We start from the raw sequence: 16,658 nt of genomic DNA on the forward strand, positions 1-16,658 counted from the left end.
TGGTCATTTGATTAGCACCCCGGAATCTGAATGAGTTTGACTTTTAAGGTGTTCCATAATTGGGGTACTTTCACGTAGTTTGTTGCTCTATAAATACATTGTTTGTTGAATGACTGTTTATTTTGAAAACCACAATTTGCTTTCGAGAGTTTGTGGCTTTAATTGGATATTATATACAGACTGTACATTCTGTACTAACTATACAAAGCAGTAAATATCACGATAATGCGATCTGTAATTGATCCTCCCAAGAGCAGGACCCCATTTCCTTCTATACCAGTATGTCGTAACGTATGTTAATGTTCTAATTCATTTTCACTGCCCCTTATTATGAGAAGTCTCCAGGTGTAACCCTGTTTCTCTGGGTCAGCGTATGGGCACGGCCACTTCCTGTAATCTCCCGCCAAATGTTCCTTGATTCCTGCACACTCCCCCACAAAAAGCCAACACTCTGTTAGCCCTGCCCCTCATTAAGCCACTCCCCAGTAGCCAGAGAGCATTGACTTAGAAAGTCACCAATTGAGCTAAAAGTGGATCTGTCAGCTTTTCCAAATCCTACATTTAAAGCTCTTACTGACGGTTACAATTTAAATTAAGCAATGTATATGTATTTAAAACCAGCCTTATCTGTTCAGCCAATCTGCCAGATAATTCCACACCATTTCATTATCTCTTCCATATTGTTAAGTTTCTGATTGCGGTTTGGTACAATCAGGCAGCCTTTGCAAGGATGGGAGAGGAGAAGGGAACTTAAGAACCGGACATTGACTTGATAACGCCGGTCCTGCTATTGGCTTCTTTCACTCTTAAATGAGGTGACGTTTGCAATGAAAGAATCTGCTAAGTGGTTTTGTTGAGTTGGCTATGCTAAAAGCTGTGACAGGGCAGTTCTATGTACACATCGTTCTCGAATCTCCCTTCCAAATCCAACATGCTTTTGCCCAACCTGTTTTAACAAGCTAAAGCGATCGTGTTTTAAGTGGTAATTAGTATTTTAGGGCTGGATTGGTTTGTTTCTCGGTCGTGGAACTCACCGGCTCTCCTGTGTGAAAGCAGTGCTGCTTACTGGATAACTCGTATAACAGATTAGCTGCGTAGTTTAGATATTGCTGGGAAGGTGTTGCCTTTAATCCCTGTTTACATGTTCTTTATTAAAGTGCACTTCATCTTCCAAGACTTCTTAATTTAGAAAAAAACATTTTAAGCCCCTACAATACGTCTCCGCTCCCCTTACTTTCCCAAACGTTCCCTGGAGTTGGTCCAACTTTCCCTTTAATAAGGTTTCTGTTCAGCTAGCTACATTACAATTTATTTTTCCCTTTAGAACATACTTCAAATTGATCGTTTTTTAACCTGTTCACCGTTCTGACATCTCAGCGATGCTGTGAATAGCTAAAGATATTTCTCTTTGGTTTAAACTCTTATTCTGTTCTATTAAACTTCTTCATCGGTTTGAACGAAAGACGAGGGTATTCAACAAAGTTAAATCTTAACAGCTTTAGCCACTCAGTAACGTTTTACCTCAAAAATAAAAAGTGCTAGATTAATGTGCCAACAGCAGCCTCTGTACCTCTCAGTCGTGAAAGTGTAATAGATGGTATGGCAAGTGTGTCTGCGTGTATATATATATATATATATATATATATATATATATATATGTGTGTGTGTGTGTATATATATATATATATATATATATATATATATATATATAATAGCAGGGCTCTCTCCTCCTTGAATATATGTATTGTACTAAGCGCTGCGTAAATTGTTGGCGCTATATAAATAAAAGATAATAATAAAAATACCAGATCTCTCTCTCTCACTCACTCACTCACTCTCACTCACTTTCGTGTACAAACAAACACACACGCAACACCCAATCAGTGCCAAATTTATATCCGCATGTGCTCAAGAACAATCACTTAAACTTTGTGTAGTCATTGCATTAAGTTCTTCACGGACTTAGCCAAATGACTACATAAAAAAGATGTGAGCACAAACAATATATATATGTGTGTGTGTCACATGCTGGATGCGTAAACATTTTAGAGTCCGTATAACCTAAAACTTAGAAATGTTAAGTTAAATTGAAAGTTGTATATAATTATTTTTGATTGTGAGATCACTCCAGTTACGATGCATCCCTAAAGCACATTGTTTGTGTGTACGGAATACGGAATCTCCTAATAAGCGAAATGCTCAGTAAAACATTTGCTCAGGGGAAGCCGAGTGCAGTTTTTGTGGTTGTCCACATCGTGATTAACGGATCCAGTGGCCTTCGGTAAGGGGAACGTGTGAGAAATGAAACTCTAAAAGCCCAGCTTCCCCTCCATGTGTGCGTCTGGAGAATTGTATATTTTTTACTGTAGAACATTAAGCCGTAATTCACGAATATCAATCACGACAAGCAGGTGCAGTTTGGCAACTAAATTAGTTTCCGCAAGTAATGTTTACATTTAACCCCTGAAATTTAGCAGACCAAACCTGGTCTATTTGGGTTCCTTTTATCTCTTGTCAATCTCAATTAATGATTCTTTTATGGAAAACATTTGCTACACATATGACATGGTCTCTATTACAATGAAAAGGAGAAAAAAATGTTTTATTTTTCCTGTGTCGTAAAATAAACAAAAAATAAAACCGAAATCTTTGCCGTTTTATTTCCTTAGAGATTATTAAAATCTGCAGTGAGAAAATATTTGATTTTGGATTTTCATATCCATTTATAGTTTTTAATTAACTGCAGGTTCTTTAACGCTCATTTGGGAAATCCGTGTAACTTTTTAACAAGCCTTTTAGATTAGAATATTAGGCTGTGTTTAGCACCTCATACTAACTCATTTATATTCACCAATACATTTGAAGAACGGAGGGAACGTTTACTCTCTATTTCAGAATTGGCTTGTAGATTGAAGGTAGACCTGTCACTGAAAAATAAAACTAGATATAAGGAGCAGATGTATATTGTTTTATTGTTGACAAACAAACAGCGAATTGGACGGCAGATAAGAGAATCATCCGGCTTGTTTTTTGTGATGTAGAGACATTCTCTGATGTAGAGACCTTTATCAGTCATTGGTCTCATCCTAAGATTCCGGAGCCATATGCTTATCCCATGCCGTTCCTGTGAAATCTCCTACACCTCTGTAGCGTTAATAAAACAAGTTGCGCATATATATATATATATATATATATATATATATATATATTCACAAAATAGGAGGCCTGGTGATGATTTACAAGAAATAAAAACATATATTTGTTTTTTTTAAGATAAAAGAAGTTGTTGAATCCTTATTTTCTTTAAAAAAGTTGTTAAAATTGTTTATCGAAATTGTCGGCTAAACATATTCTTGGAAACTGAATTTTTTCCCTTTATCCTAATGTGTTTTTCCCTTGTATATTTATTGGCAACTGTGTCTTCCTAGGGGAAGTTTTTTTAGCTATTGTGTTCCCTGCTGGTAAAAACAGTTTGAGTACCTGTCTGGTAAATAATTAATACTCTATTTATCACACTTTTTGGTTTGATATGGTGTATGTTTTTACCTGCATGTTTATTCACTAAAAGGAGGATTGGCATGTGATGGTAAATCTCTCATTTCACAATTCATTATGTAGGGCTGACAGTGGGAGATTCCTCCAGTAACCTCGGGGGAGTCAAACTGGCCCTGTATGATGTATAACTGAGTGAGGAGAATTTGAAAAAATCCCACTGATTTGACTATACATTATACAGTCCCAGCAAAGCTCATCATGCAAGAGAAGCTCACTAGAGTTGGTCTCAAATGTATGGTGATGTCAAAGACCTTAAAGTTCTTCTCTCCTGCAAACACTCATACAAACTTTCCCTTTAGTGAATAAACCCCTTTGTAAAACTTTTTAGCCCCATCCTCATGATTTGACATATTAGCCATCTCAGCTAGGTAACTTGCAATGGCTGAGAGGAGAGAGAATGTATTGTGAGCACATGAATGCAAGCTCCCAAAGTATATGTGCATCGTGTACATCAATACCCCTCATTTTTGCCCGACTGGGGAAAATACAGGAATGTCTTTAAGACTACCTGGGTTGGTGAAAAAAATCCATTTTGCTTCACGGATCCCTATAAATCATATATATACGGTATATATTCCACTTTAAGAAAGTATCAGTGTTGATACATATGCTTGGCTCTGTAATCTAGGCGTTTGGCGTCTGTAAATCTGTACACATGTATAGGCATCAGCTTCCTAATGGCCAAGATGCCCTGGTATTTTTGCCATAATTATTGCCAGTAGCAAGAGAAGAAATGGGAAAATATGTGTCAGTCGTAAGTAAAATGAAACTTTTGTCTGATTTTTAACTATTTTTTAAAAATGACATGCCCCCCAAAATTTAAATGTGGATTGCACTAACACGTTATTTACTTAATCAGAATAGAATATTTGGTTAAAGGTTTTGTATAGAGTTTACAGATGTTGAGCTCCCAGTGGAGAAAAGCAGGCCATTTTACAACTTTCACGCCAAGAAAGTATATGTCAAGGAAATTCCTTAGCAACGGTTCCTTAATAATAGCTTTACGAATAACAGGACTCAAGTGTATGATTCACTGCCTTCCTCAACTCAGTCTTTCTTGAAAGGCTCACTCCAATCACTTTAATATGATCGCTTAGAGGTTACTTGAAATTTCCATTGTGTCCCTTTTGCAAATTTAGACCCCGCATATGCATTTACTACTTTGCTCACCCCCCCCAGCTAATGTCTCCTTGCACACGATATACTTACCGTCAGTCACAGAGTGAATTGCTTAACGTTTGGGACGCAATAAGTTTGAGGATTCTAGAACCCTAATAAAGTAACTCTGGAACCCCTGACCTTCACTTCGTTCACTGCACTGTATGATACTATATGATGTCTGCCATGGAGTTGCTAAACCCCAGATGCTGCATGTTCGCCCGTGTGCTCATCTATGGCCATTCCTGAAGTTGTATGTAACAGTGGGAATACAGTGTCAAAACCATTGCGGAAAGCAACGGAATGTAGATTGAATTGGGCATCATCCCACCATGCATTTGCCCCATATAAACAATGGTCAGTGGCTAAAAGAACAGTCATGCCAGGAAGAATGAAATGGTTAAGCAAACTGGAGTTTGTTAGGCGTATGAGCGGTCCTACTTGAGCTGAGGTTGGGTTTCTGTACTAGGCAGTTATTGAAATCCTTTTGGCATCAGAATTTATTTTCTCAAGGTTTTTGAGCAGATAAGTTAGGATGTGAAGCTTAAAAGTATCTAAACGAGCAAATGTTTACTGATACATTGATTTGTAAATTTATGCATACTTTGGCTCATTTCTATCATTTTGTCTTTTTTTTTTCTGTTTTTTGCACAGGGCTAACCGAACTCACGTTCCGTTGGTTGAATACATCTTTGAGCTGCCTAGCCTTACCATTCAGGCAACAAGAGCTCAGACACTTTTGCTGCAAGTTATTTGCCACAGCTGGTCTTACAGCTCAAACAGTTTTGGTTCTTCGATGCTAAGCGAGGCGCTACTGAACGAAGTGTTCCCTTCAGCAGGTAAACTTATCTGTGATGTTATGAGAGGTGGCTTCTCTATTCTATATCTACTATGCCCTGTATCCGCTCGGCTTGCCTAAAACTTTTGCACAGTGCTATTTGTGTGTGTGTGCCCACACATACAGTATACACGCAGCTAAGTTCCTAAATGGCTTAAATAGACAGCATAATTATTTTTATAGTACAGAATATCTGAAGTAAGACCAAGATACAGTGTAAGGGTTGGAAACATTTGGCTCTAAATAAAGGAAACCATCCACTATGTTGGTCGGTTTTAGGAAACTAGTAGAACTACAGTTCCCCAAAGTCGACAACCATGTAAGCTGTTGTGCATGAAATATAACTGCATCATCTTTTTTGTAGTCTGTTACATAATACGCTCCTTTTTTTTTTTTTTAACCATGTTCATATGGTATACTTTTATGTATATATCTGTTATTGATATTTTAAACATAGAAACATGTTGTAACTAAAGCATTATTGTCATCATTCATAGTTTTCTTCAATGCACCAAACTATTCACAGGAATAATTCTCTAATCACGTAAAATGTTGCCTCATAGATATTTGTTGCTTGGAACACATTTGTGACACCAAAGCAAGTACTGATAGGTTGTTGCCATAGAAGAGGAAAACACTTGTTTATTTTCACATGATAAAACCTTCAGAGAAGAGAATAAAACTACCGATCCACTAAGGTTTATATTATGCTATACTATAAAATACTGTGCATTATACTCGGTTTTGTCGGTGAAGCAGTGTATGTAAAATGATATTGATCCTAACACCATACGCTCGCAGCAAAATAAAGCACAGAAATCCCCTTCATAACAGGACCGCCAGTGGTTCACTTTACCAGACCCTGTTGCTGATATTAAATCAAGTGAGTAAAAGGGAGTCTGAGGAAAATAGCTGTAAATCTTGAAGTAGGAATGGTTTACGTGTAACACTAATGGCAGAGAGGGAGGCTGGAACCGAGCAGGGAGCAGACAGTGAGCTATGCCTAGTATCTGTTTGTAATCTAAGTGATAATTTATAGAATTCAATGAATTCCTCAACTATTTTAGGACATGGATGTGTAAAAATAACCAAGAATTATACCATTAAAACAACGGGGCGGCTTTTTGCCCTGCCGTTCCTGGGTAAAACTTCTCTGGAGCAATAAATACAAGTAATTCAGGATTGATGAGGCTAACATTCCTATGCAGAGATATGGTTTTTGAGAACCATTGACAGTTTTAATGGGAAATGACTGGAGTCCACTGGGTTAAGTGGTCCTCTATGGAAACAAATATTTTAAGTGTTTTAAAGCCCCTGTGCACCTAATATAAAGTGTCGGAAAGGCTTTGATTTCTTGATTAATTGAGCAAGAAATAATGTGCACAAAACAGATGTGTGAACAAAACAGTAAAAAGTTAGTGCGCCTCAGCAGGCCTCTTCTGACAGACACTTTAATGGTTTTCTGCACTTTTTAAATCTTTAAATTCACAGATTTCAGATCCCACTGAACATATGTTATATGCTAATTTAGCCCTAGATCAGTTCTGTCTTTTTTTCATATAGCTTTTAGTGAATTAGCATTTTCTTTCCTATTAACATAACATGGTTTTGTTACTGTTACCAAATCTTACATTTGCTAATTCAATGCGCTACATAAGGGTAAAGACGGTCTTTTTCCGTTATAAAAGCACTACATGCGTTAGAAACACATATCGAATATGTATACCATAGGAGCATCCATCATCATTTCTTGTTCTCTGTATGAATATTCCTCCTCATTAATTTACTTACTTAAAAAAAAAAGACATTAAAGGTCAAGTTTATGAAGACTGCCAAACTAGATATAGATATATTCTATAAGTATTATTGTATTATATAGATACATCTTTATAATATACCGTAATAGTTTTTGGATCTTAAGGATTGTCTTGTATGACAGTAAAGCTCATGAACAACATATTTTCAGGAAACAACCTTTTATTTAGGACTGCACAAAACAAATGTTTTTTGACACGCTTACTCTTACTGCCCCACTAGGCTCAGGGGTTCTTCTTTTAGGGTATTGCCTTGCTCTGGGAGCCAAAAAACATCTGGGAGCACAATGGAAACTAGCATACTTCAGGGCTCGAATTTTTTTTTTTAATGGATCAATGTTTTCACTAATTTATTCTTTATGTAGTGAATTTAGTTTTTTCCAAATATTTCATATATTGATCCATACTTTATAAAAAACCTTTTGTATTACTTTGGGGTGTATTTTCCTCCGCTGATGTTTAGTGGATAATGAGGATTTCTTGCCCTGTCCGGTCCCACTGGTGCTGAAGCCTTGGACATGAACACTAATTAAATCCTAAATTAGCCGTTAACACACCCACGGTGCAGATTAAAGGATTGTGAGGCCGTTCAGCGCAGTACACAAAGGCTGTATGTCGGCTGTAGTATAAGCGGTCCCCCTTACCGTATGAATGTATAAACCAGGCATCAAATGGCGATTATTAGATAAACACGCTTTGAACATTGTAGAATGTGTTAAGTGCATTAGAAGCTTCATGCTATTCAACATCCCTTTTCCAGTTGTCTTTTCAGAAGAGAGAATTGGGTGCCAAAAATTGAATTTGTTCTCCTTCATACTGGTAATAATGTATAATTTTTATTCTATTGTAGCGCTCTGCAGACATAATCATGACAGCAGTGAAATACTTAAACCTATGCTTTTTACACTGTTGATGGTATCTTGTAATTTAACATTACCATGTGGGGGATCTTTTCCCTTCCTCATCAGCAGGATGACCCTCAGCCTTTGGTGGGGCTGTCACACTGGTGTGATCCACCACACCCCTGCTTTCTATGCTAATTCATTGTTTTAAAGGTAGGGGCTTGTAACAGGCTTGGGGATTCCCATGAGCGTCTTTAACCATGGTGGATCTAGGAGAATGGGGGGTCGTTATATGTATATGTGTGTGTATATATGTATATGTGTGTGTATATGTATATATAACATATAACATAAAGGGCACCTTGAGGGACCGGTATGATGGGTCGTGTGTAGAGCTGAAACAACGAATCGATAAAATCGATAATAATCGATAACGGAAATCATCGATAACGATTTCCGTTATCGATTAATCGAGTGATCAATTCGTTGTTGGAGCACTCGGCTCCTTTTACTTACCTCCGCGAGCGTTCCCCGCTTCTGCTACACGCTCTGCAGTCTCCGCCTTCTAGCTACGTGACGGATGTGACGCGTTCCGGAGGTAAGTATTCTTCATGTCTATGTGCACGGATCGCACAGAGCCACTCGCACAGAGCGAATCGCTCTGTGCGAATGGAGCCACTCGCACAGAGCGGTTCGCTCTGTGCGAGTGGCTCCACTCGCACAGAGCGGTTCGCTCTGTGCGAGTGGCTCCATTCGCACAGAGCGGTTCGCTCTGTGCGAGTGGCTCCATTCGCACAGAGCGGTTCGCTCTGTGCGAGTGGCTCCATTCGCACAGAGCGGTTCGCTCTGTGCGAGTGGCTCCATTCGCACAGAGCGGTTCGCTCTGTGCGAGTGGCTCCATTCGCACAGAGCGGTTCGCTCTGTGCGAGTGGCTCCATTCGCACAGAGCGGTTCGCTCTGTGCGAGTGGCTCCATTCGCACAGAGCGGTTCGCTCTGTGCGAGTGGCTCCATTCGCACAGAGCGGTTCGCTCTGTGCGAGTGGCTCCATTCGCACAGAGCGGTTCGCTCTGTGCGAGTGGCTCCATTCGCACAGAGCGGTTCGTGAGTGTGGGTGCAGGGCAGAGTGGGGGTGGGGGTGCAGGGCAGAGTGGGGGTGGGGGTGCAGGGCAGAGTGGGGGTGGGGGGTGCAGGGCAGGAGACTGGGTGCAGGGCAGAGTGGGGGTGGGGATGCAGGGTGTGAGTGTGGGTGCAGAGCAGAGTGGGAGACTGGGTGCAGGGCAGAGTGGGGGTGGGGATGCAGGGCAGGGTGTGAGTGTGGGTGCAGGGCAGAGTGGGTGCAGGGCAGAGTGTGAGTGTGGGGGCAGGGCAGAATGTGGGGGCAGGGCTGGGTGCAGGGCAGAGTTAGAGACTGGGTGCAGGGGCACAGTGCAAAGTGCTGGGTGCAAAGTGCCAGTGCTGGGTGCAAAGTGCCAGGGCTGGGTGCAAAGTGCTGGGTGCAAAGTGCCAGGGCTGGGTGCAAAGTGCAAAGTGCTGGTGCAAAGTGCTGAATGCTGGGTGCAAAGTGCTGGGTGCAAAGTGCCAGGGCTGGGGCAAAGTGCTGGGTGCAAAGTGCTGGGTGCAAAGTGCCAGGGCTGGGTGCAAAGTGCTGGGTGCAAAGTGCTGGGTGCAAAGTGCTGGGTGCAAAGTGCAAAGTGCTGGGGCAAAGTTTCTTGAACAGTAATAGTCCACCTCTTTTCAGAATGTTTGGGGTTATTTTGTTTCATAAATATTGTGTTTGGGTTCTTGTACTTTGAAAATATTGTTTTTTATTACATCATAACAAAATAAGAATGTTAATGTAAATTTTAAGTTGTTTTTTAACATCCAGTTCATTAAATTCTTTTAAATAAACGAAAAATTTGCATATTGTTTTTTTTATCCGATTAATCGATTAATCGAAAAAATAATCGGCCGATTAATCGATTATTAAAATAATCGTTAGTTGCAGCCCTAGTCGTGTGTGTGTGCAGGAGCGTTAATACTGCTCTAGAAGTTTAAGATGGTGGCCCTGTCGCTCTGTGTGTCCAGGGAAGCTGTGAATTAGGTAATTTTCCTGTTTGGCTGAAAGAATTCTTGAATGTAGGTATCCTCGCGAGTGTGTGTGGTTGGCCACAAAATAGAAATGTAAAGCTTTACATAGCTAGAGATTTCACACAGAAACCAGCTTACAATTTATGAACCTTAGTGGGTCATACATTATTTTGTTGACAGCACGGCGTCATTAATCTGGTGCTTTTGGTGGGAAAAATGACTTGCAGGCCTGACATTCCTTGCCCAAACCCATTGTCTTGGGATTCGAATCCCTCCTGCAAATGGTGTCTTGAAGTTAAAATAAAATCTACTTTCCAGAAAGCGACTGTAAAACTATTTTATACAAGATTTCATTTGGGATACCTTAATGGTTGAATAATAAATTTTGCCTCATAAAAATGAAATTCAATAATACAGTAGCTTTTCTCAGCGCAGTAGCATCTGGTTGATCCTCACGGGAGCCAATATTTTCCAACTCATTAGGATCATGTCGTTCTGTATGTCGTCAACATTTGGTTAGCCAAGCTACCTTTACTTACATAACCACCAAACTATTAAATAGGTCTCTTGTGGAGTGAAGTCAAATATTCCTCTTATTTTGCTTTTTCACTTTAGAAGAAGAGAAGTGAATGTACGTAGTGTAAGATTTAAACATCTGGTCCAAACCACATCAGGGTAGAACTGAGGAAAGTAACAGAATTCCCTATTCCTCCCAGGTGTGCTTATAAAACAGGCTGCAGTCACCGCATACTTCTTTAACCACTTAAGGCAAGAACGGGAAGGGAATGAAAAAAAATGGAGCGTTCGCTTACCGCTCAAATGCTTCAGTTTTCACGAGGATAAACAAAAAGGATCATTGAGTAGGAATGACATCATTTGCTGCGTATTGTGCCAGCTGGGTAGCTTTGTTTGAGCTAAAGGACTGCCAAGGTTGGCGGGGTGTATTCGCCATATAAATATATAACAGAGAAGCTCAACATTTTATTGTTTTTTGGGAGTGGTGAAAAATAGCCGAACATGATACGGACATACTTATAGGCAGTTTCTGATTGTGTATACTGTGTGTGTATGTATGTATGTGTGTGTGTGTGTGTGTATATATATATATATATATATATATATATATATATATATATATTCTTATAATTAAGCACCTCTAGAAGACAAAAATGGTTACAATTAAAACAATTACAATTCATACATATTTAGTGTAGATAATAATATTTAGTGGTTTTTCTATCAAGTGATATATCATGTGTTATATAACATGTTTATATTATCGATGCAGTCCGTGTTTAAATGATGTTACTGTATTTACATATGTAATTTTTAGTTATTTCAGTAACTAGGTAAATAAGGCGGTTAAATGTAACCTCATTTTTTTTTGTATGTGACATTTGTTTATCTTCGCACATTGGGTGATTTACTTTTTGCTGATTACTGTTTAGTAATGTTATATTATAAAAATACAACATTTAATGTTAAAAACTGATACTAGCTTCAATGGTGATTCTAATAGAAAATGTATACTCCAGGGCTGTATTAAAATCAAAGCTACTCTGCTCTGTGCTGGTCTTTCAAATGCCCCTTGGGCCATCTCCTTACCATATCATAAATGCTCTTTTAAGTTGTTTTTATGGGAAGGCTTTAGAAACACTGAACTTGACGGCAGATAAGTACCATTCAGTCCATTTTAGTCTGCTCGTTTTACCTGATTTAGAGGCTCAGACCTTAATCAGTCCTTGTTCTTGCCTTCGGGAACCATATGTCGTGCATATACACAAGCACTGCCCTTACACAAACCTCTCCACAAACACACATACACTGCCCTTACACACACACACCAACATATGAACACGTATCTCCATACACACACAGCTTTTACAAACACCTGCCCATACACACATGTATACACATACACTGCCCTCACACACATACACACAAAAACACCAGCTTACAAACAAATATTTACCTACACTGATCTTACACGCACCTGGCCATACACACAATGACCTTATACACACCAGCTTACAAACACACACATACACACATTCTCCCCTCCTCTTACCGTTCTCATCTTCCTTCCTGTCGTGGGAGCGCAACGTCTGTCATTTCAGATCCCTGCTTGCTCGCTCATCACTATGCTCCGGCTATTAATGCAGAGCACAGGGTTACGACATCATATCCCAAAGCATAGTGATTAGAGAGCATGGAAGCCGAGGTCTGAAGTGACGGACCTCGTGCTCCCTAATGTTGGGCTTTTTAGAGGGGGATTGTGATTTCCCCGACCAGCCCTGCTCATCGAGCACCCACTGAGCAGGGCTGGTTGGGGAGATCACATTCTTGCAGCTGCCTTGGTGTGGCGCTTAAGACTGGCCCATGGGAGGAGGTGTCTCTCCTTTTGCACCCTTCCTATAGATACGCTTATATTTTAGGGGCTTTGTGGCAGCAATGTGACTCACCACAGGCCCCCCAGAAAGCAGGGCAACTGCCCAATGTGCCCATACATTTAGATGGGGGTTCCAAGTTCTGTGGGGGGAATAATCTAGGGGGACAATTGCCTCCCCTTGCTCCCCTGTAGCGACGCAAATGCTAATTAGAAATAGAATTTCCAGACAGATTAAGCAGTTTCTTAATTCAACTAACGAGGTTTAACGCAGCCTTTATATTGAACATAAAGCTGTTTTTCTGGCTTGTTTGCCGTAGCTCAGTGAATATTTGCTGATGTTGCACATATGAAGAGCTTACAGTCTGTTTGTTTTTGTGACAGTAACAAGTAAAATTGCATGCAGTGTCTAATGTGTAATAAAGCAAGAATAGCATAAGTGTCGTGTTACCAACGCCTAATCTGAGTACAAAACAAATAACTGTGTAAGCAAATGACTTGTTTTAAGTTCTCGGAAATCTGAACATTAAAGGCCTTACTTGGTCAGAACAATTAATGTAATCCTCATAATAAATTAGCACTGTAAAGAGGCATTGCAGAGGGCTTAATTAAATAAACATGGTCCATAAAAAAACAGTGCGTAAAAACACTACATAAATCTCACCCGGAGCCATCGCAATAAAAACAGAATGGATGTATATATCGAATATCAATAAAATACAAAAAATAAAATAAAGTTTGAGAATATTTTAGGAGTTGCGTCTGAGCGAGGAGTTATTAGAGAGCCGTATGCATCATGACGATGCGGTATGGAGTCGCTTAGAAGTACCCATGACACGTCCCATGTTTTCGGCTCATATGGGTGTTTTGCCCAGATAACTGTTTCACATTTGATTGAAGAAAAAAATAAAACCCTGTTTATAATGGATGCCCAGGTTGCATGTTTTAAAGCTTATCTTTATCTGGAAACGGCTCTGATTTTTTTGCATATATTCTGCCGTATTGTTGAACACGGAACATGATTGAGTCGTACCCAGGGGCTGACGTTTCTTGTACACAGATTTTCCTCGGCTGACCGAAGAGTTTTCATTTATTTATCAATTAAGGCATGGCGCTATCTGACCATATTTTATTTGGTTAACTCATACAACTTCTGTATTGGATCATTAGGAAGAGATGTAAGTGCAGCAGTTCTAGTTTTTAGGGTTTATTGTATTCTTGGTAACATTAATAACAGTTTAAACGCAGAGAGATCGTGTGTACAAAGCTCCGTCACTGCGCCTCATTATAAAAGATATACGAGTTTGGCTCTCTTTCCTTACAAATCTTTCCAGAGTGGAAATGCTTTACTGATTAATTTTTAATACAGCTGTTGAGTTGCTGTAAAATGAGCCCTGGAAGAGAGTTTTACTTTTTTGTTTTAACCCATGCGTTTCTGAGTAAAGCAGCATCTCTGCGGAAAGCTCCGTTGTTTATAGTTACGATTAATGAGGTAAACCTGAGTTACAATCTGTTAATCAGAATAAAGGGTTTGAGTGACATCATAAGCACACACAGCAAAGTTTGAGTGCTCTATTATGTCACCTGACTCCTGAGACTTGATTATTCCTGTTTGTAGACACACACATTATGTATAATCCCATAGTTTCTGCAGAGGTGCTTCCAAGGTGTAGTACTCTGGGGCTGCCATCACCAGTCTTTGGTCACGGTAGCAATTTTGGGCCTGGCTTCCAACCTGTCACAGTCCACCACATATCCCTGTGAGCTACCCTACAAGGTTTTTTATTATTATTTTTTTAATAAAAAGTGTTCACCCATCAGGATCCCTATGTAAAAAATATACAGTTTACCCAGAAGCCATGTTCCATCGACCTTGAAAATCATTGTCTTGTGTGCCACAAGTAGGAGTGTGACAAGTAACCAGTGATTTCATCTATCTCTCCACCACTTTTTCCACTTTTTAGGGGCAGGATAGACAAATGCATAGTGAAAGAAGTAGAAAACTATGATCCTCAACCAAGCATCCATGAAAGCTTCCCTTTTTAGTCTCCAGCATTTTGTCAGTCCCTCCACTTTAGATTATTTAAAGGGGTAAATAAAAGCCTTCTTCTATTAACCCCTTCAGGACCGGGATTTTTAAGCTAGGGTGTTTCTAAAGGACCGGAGCCGTTTTTGTGTTTTTGCCATGTCTTTCTTCAACTGTAATTTCTCTCTTATCAATTGGTGCACCCACACAAATCATATATTGTTTTTTTCAGCACAAGTAGGGCTTTCATTTGAAACCATATTAAGCTGGGTAGTACATTGTTTTATTTGAAATAAACTGGAAAAAGTGGTGAAAAAATGAAAAAAACGCATTTTTTTACAGTTTTGTATACATACAAATTGTACACACATTGAACCAATGGGAAAAAATTATCCCAAATATATTCATTAACTTGTCCTGATTTGCAAACCACCCAACATGGCCAGGATTTTTATCTATTTTGACCAGTATAAGGCAAATATTGCAAGGCATGCATCACGTTTTTGAAATGTAATTTTTTTCAAATTTGGCATGGTAGTCTAATAACTGCAATAGTTGTCACAGATACTGATTATCCCCCCAAAATTATATGTTTATGAACAGTAGATAAGTCAAGGTGTACAACTAGGGTCATTTTGACACTTTTCAAACAGGGATTTTATCGCCAATTGCTGCCAAATTTTGAGGTATTTTTATATTTTTTTGGTTTTTTTGCATATGTTGCAATGTTGCTTTAGATTTTATATTATATTTTGTATAGAATATGTGCAACTGCAGAAAAAAACACCAAATTGTGTTCACCAACATCCCCCGGTTCCAACAAGGCCTCACATGCATGGTTCATGCAATTTTTGAGGAAGCTATGAGGGCAAAACTGGAACATGCGCATTTTCGTTTTCACATTTGGAATTTTCAGAAATTGGTTTCCTGGGCCCATATCCCATTTGGGACATTTTGGAAGCCCCCCAATGTAAATTACCCCATAAAAGTATATATTTATGAACAGTAGACGAGTCAAGGTGTTCAACTAGGGTAGTTTTGACAGTTTTCAGCTAGCCATTTCTTCAGTGATGTCTGCCAAACTTCACAGGGAAATAATTTTATTGCGTTTTTAACGCATACATTTCAATGTTGCACTGAATTTCTTGCACATCATAAGTGCAACAGTGGAAGAAAACACCACATTTTGTTCACCAACATCCCATGAGTCCAACAACGCCTCACATGCATGGTTCATGCATTTTTTGAGGAAGCTATGAGGGCAAAACTGGAACATGTGCATTTACATTTTTTTAAATATCTTTTTTCATCAGATTACTTGTAAGTGACAGGTTTAGGCCGCTGACATCAATCAGGGAGACCGATCAATAATCAGCGACTTAAAATGTCACCGACAAGTGATCAGGTAATAATTATGATATTTTCATTTATTAATATTTTGTGTTTTTTCATAATTACCCTAGATGACCCCTCTCTCTTTGTAGAGCAGGGTCATCCGTGGGCTGCCATAATGATCCGATCACTCCTATTGGCCAGGAGCGATCTGATCAGCCCAGCATTTGACCTGGAAGCACCCTGGACTTTCAGGTCAGTGCTGTTATTTTTTTTATTATTATTATTATTTTATTATTTTTTTTTTATTAATTGTTTTTAATTATTTTTATTTTTTTTTTTACATTTTTTTTAACTCTTTCAATGCTGATGCTCCATTGGAGCACAGCATTGACTGATATTTAGTCCCCACAAGCTTGTGGGGACTAATATTAACCCCTGCAATGCTGCGATGGGGGTCATACACAATCGCAGCATTGAAGGGGTTAATTGAGGAAGAGGGGGGTAGGGGTTAACTGAGGAAGGGTGAGGTTGGGGGCTGGTCTCCACACTCATGTGGAGACCAAAGAACCCTGTCTCCCTGTCCCTGAAGCTGCCTCTGGCAGCTGGGACACAATCTCCAACAGACTGGAGATT

The 16,658-nt window shown here is 39.4% G+C and overlaps 1 protein-coding gene across 1 annotated transcript in view; it reads left to right on the forward strand.

The window, feature by feature from the left end:
- VPS13B (vacuolar protein sorting 13 homolog B) overlaps positions 1–16,658 on the forward strand; it is a 359,343-nt gene that overhangs the window by 71,676 nt on the left and 271,009 nt on the right. Inside the window, exon 17 of the mRNA XM_053466785.1 lies at positions 5,368–5,552. Coding sequence (XP_053322760.1) covers positions 5,368–5,552 — 185 coding nt within the window. The remainder of the gene's footprint in view (positions 1–5,367; positions 5,553–16,658) is intronic.

Source organism: Spea bombifrons, chromosome 5, assembly GCF_027358695.1.
Source record: "Spea bombifrons isolate aSpeBom1 chromosome 5, aSpeBom1.2.pri, whole genome shotgun sequence".
NCBI classification, from domain to species: Eukaryota; Metazoa; Chordata; class Amphibia; order Anura; family Pelobatidae; genus Spea; species Spea bombifrons.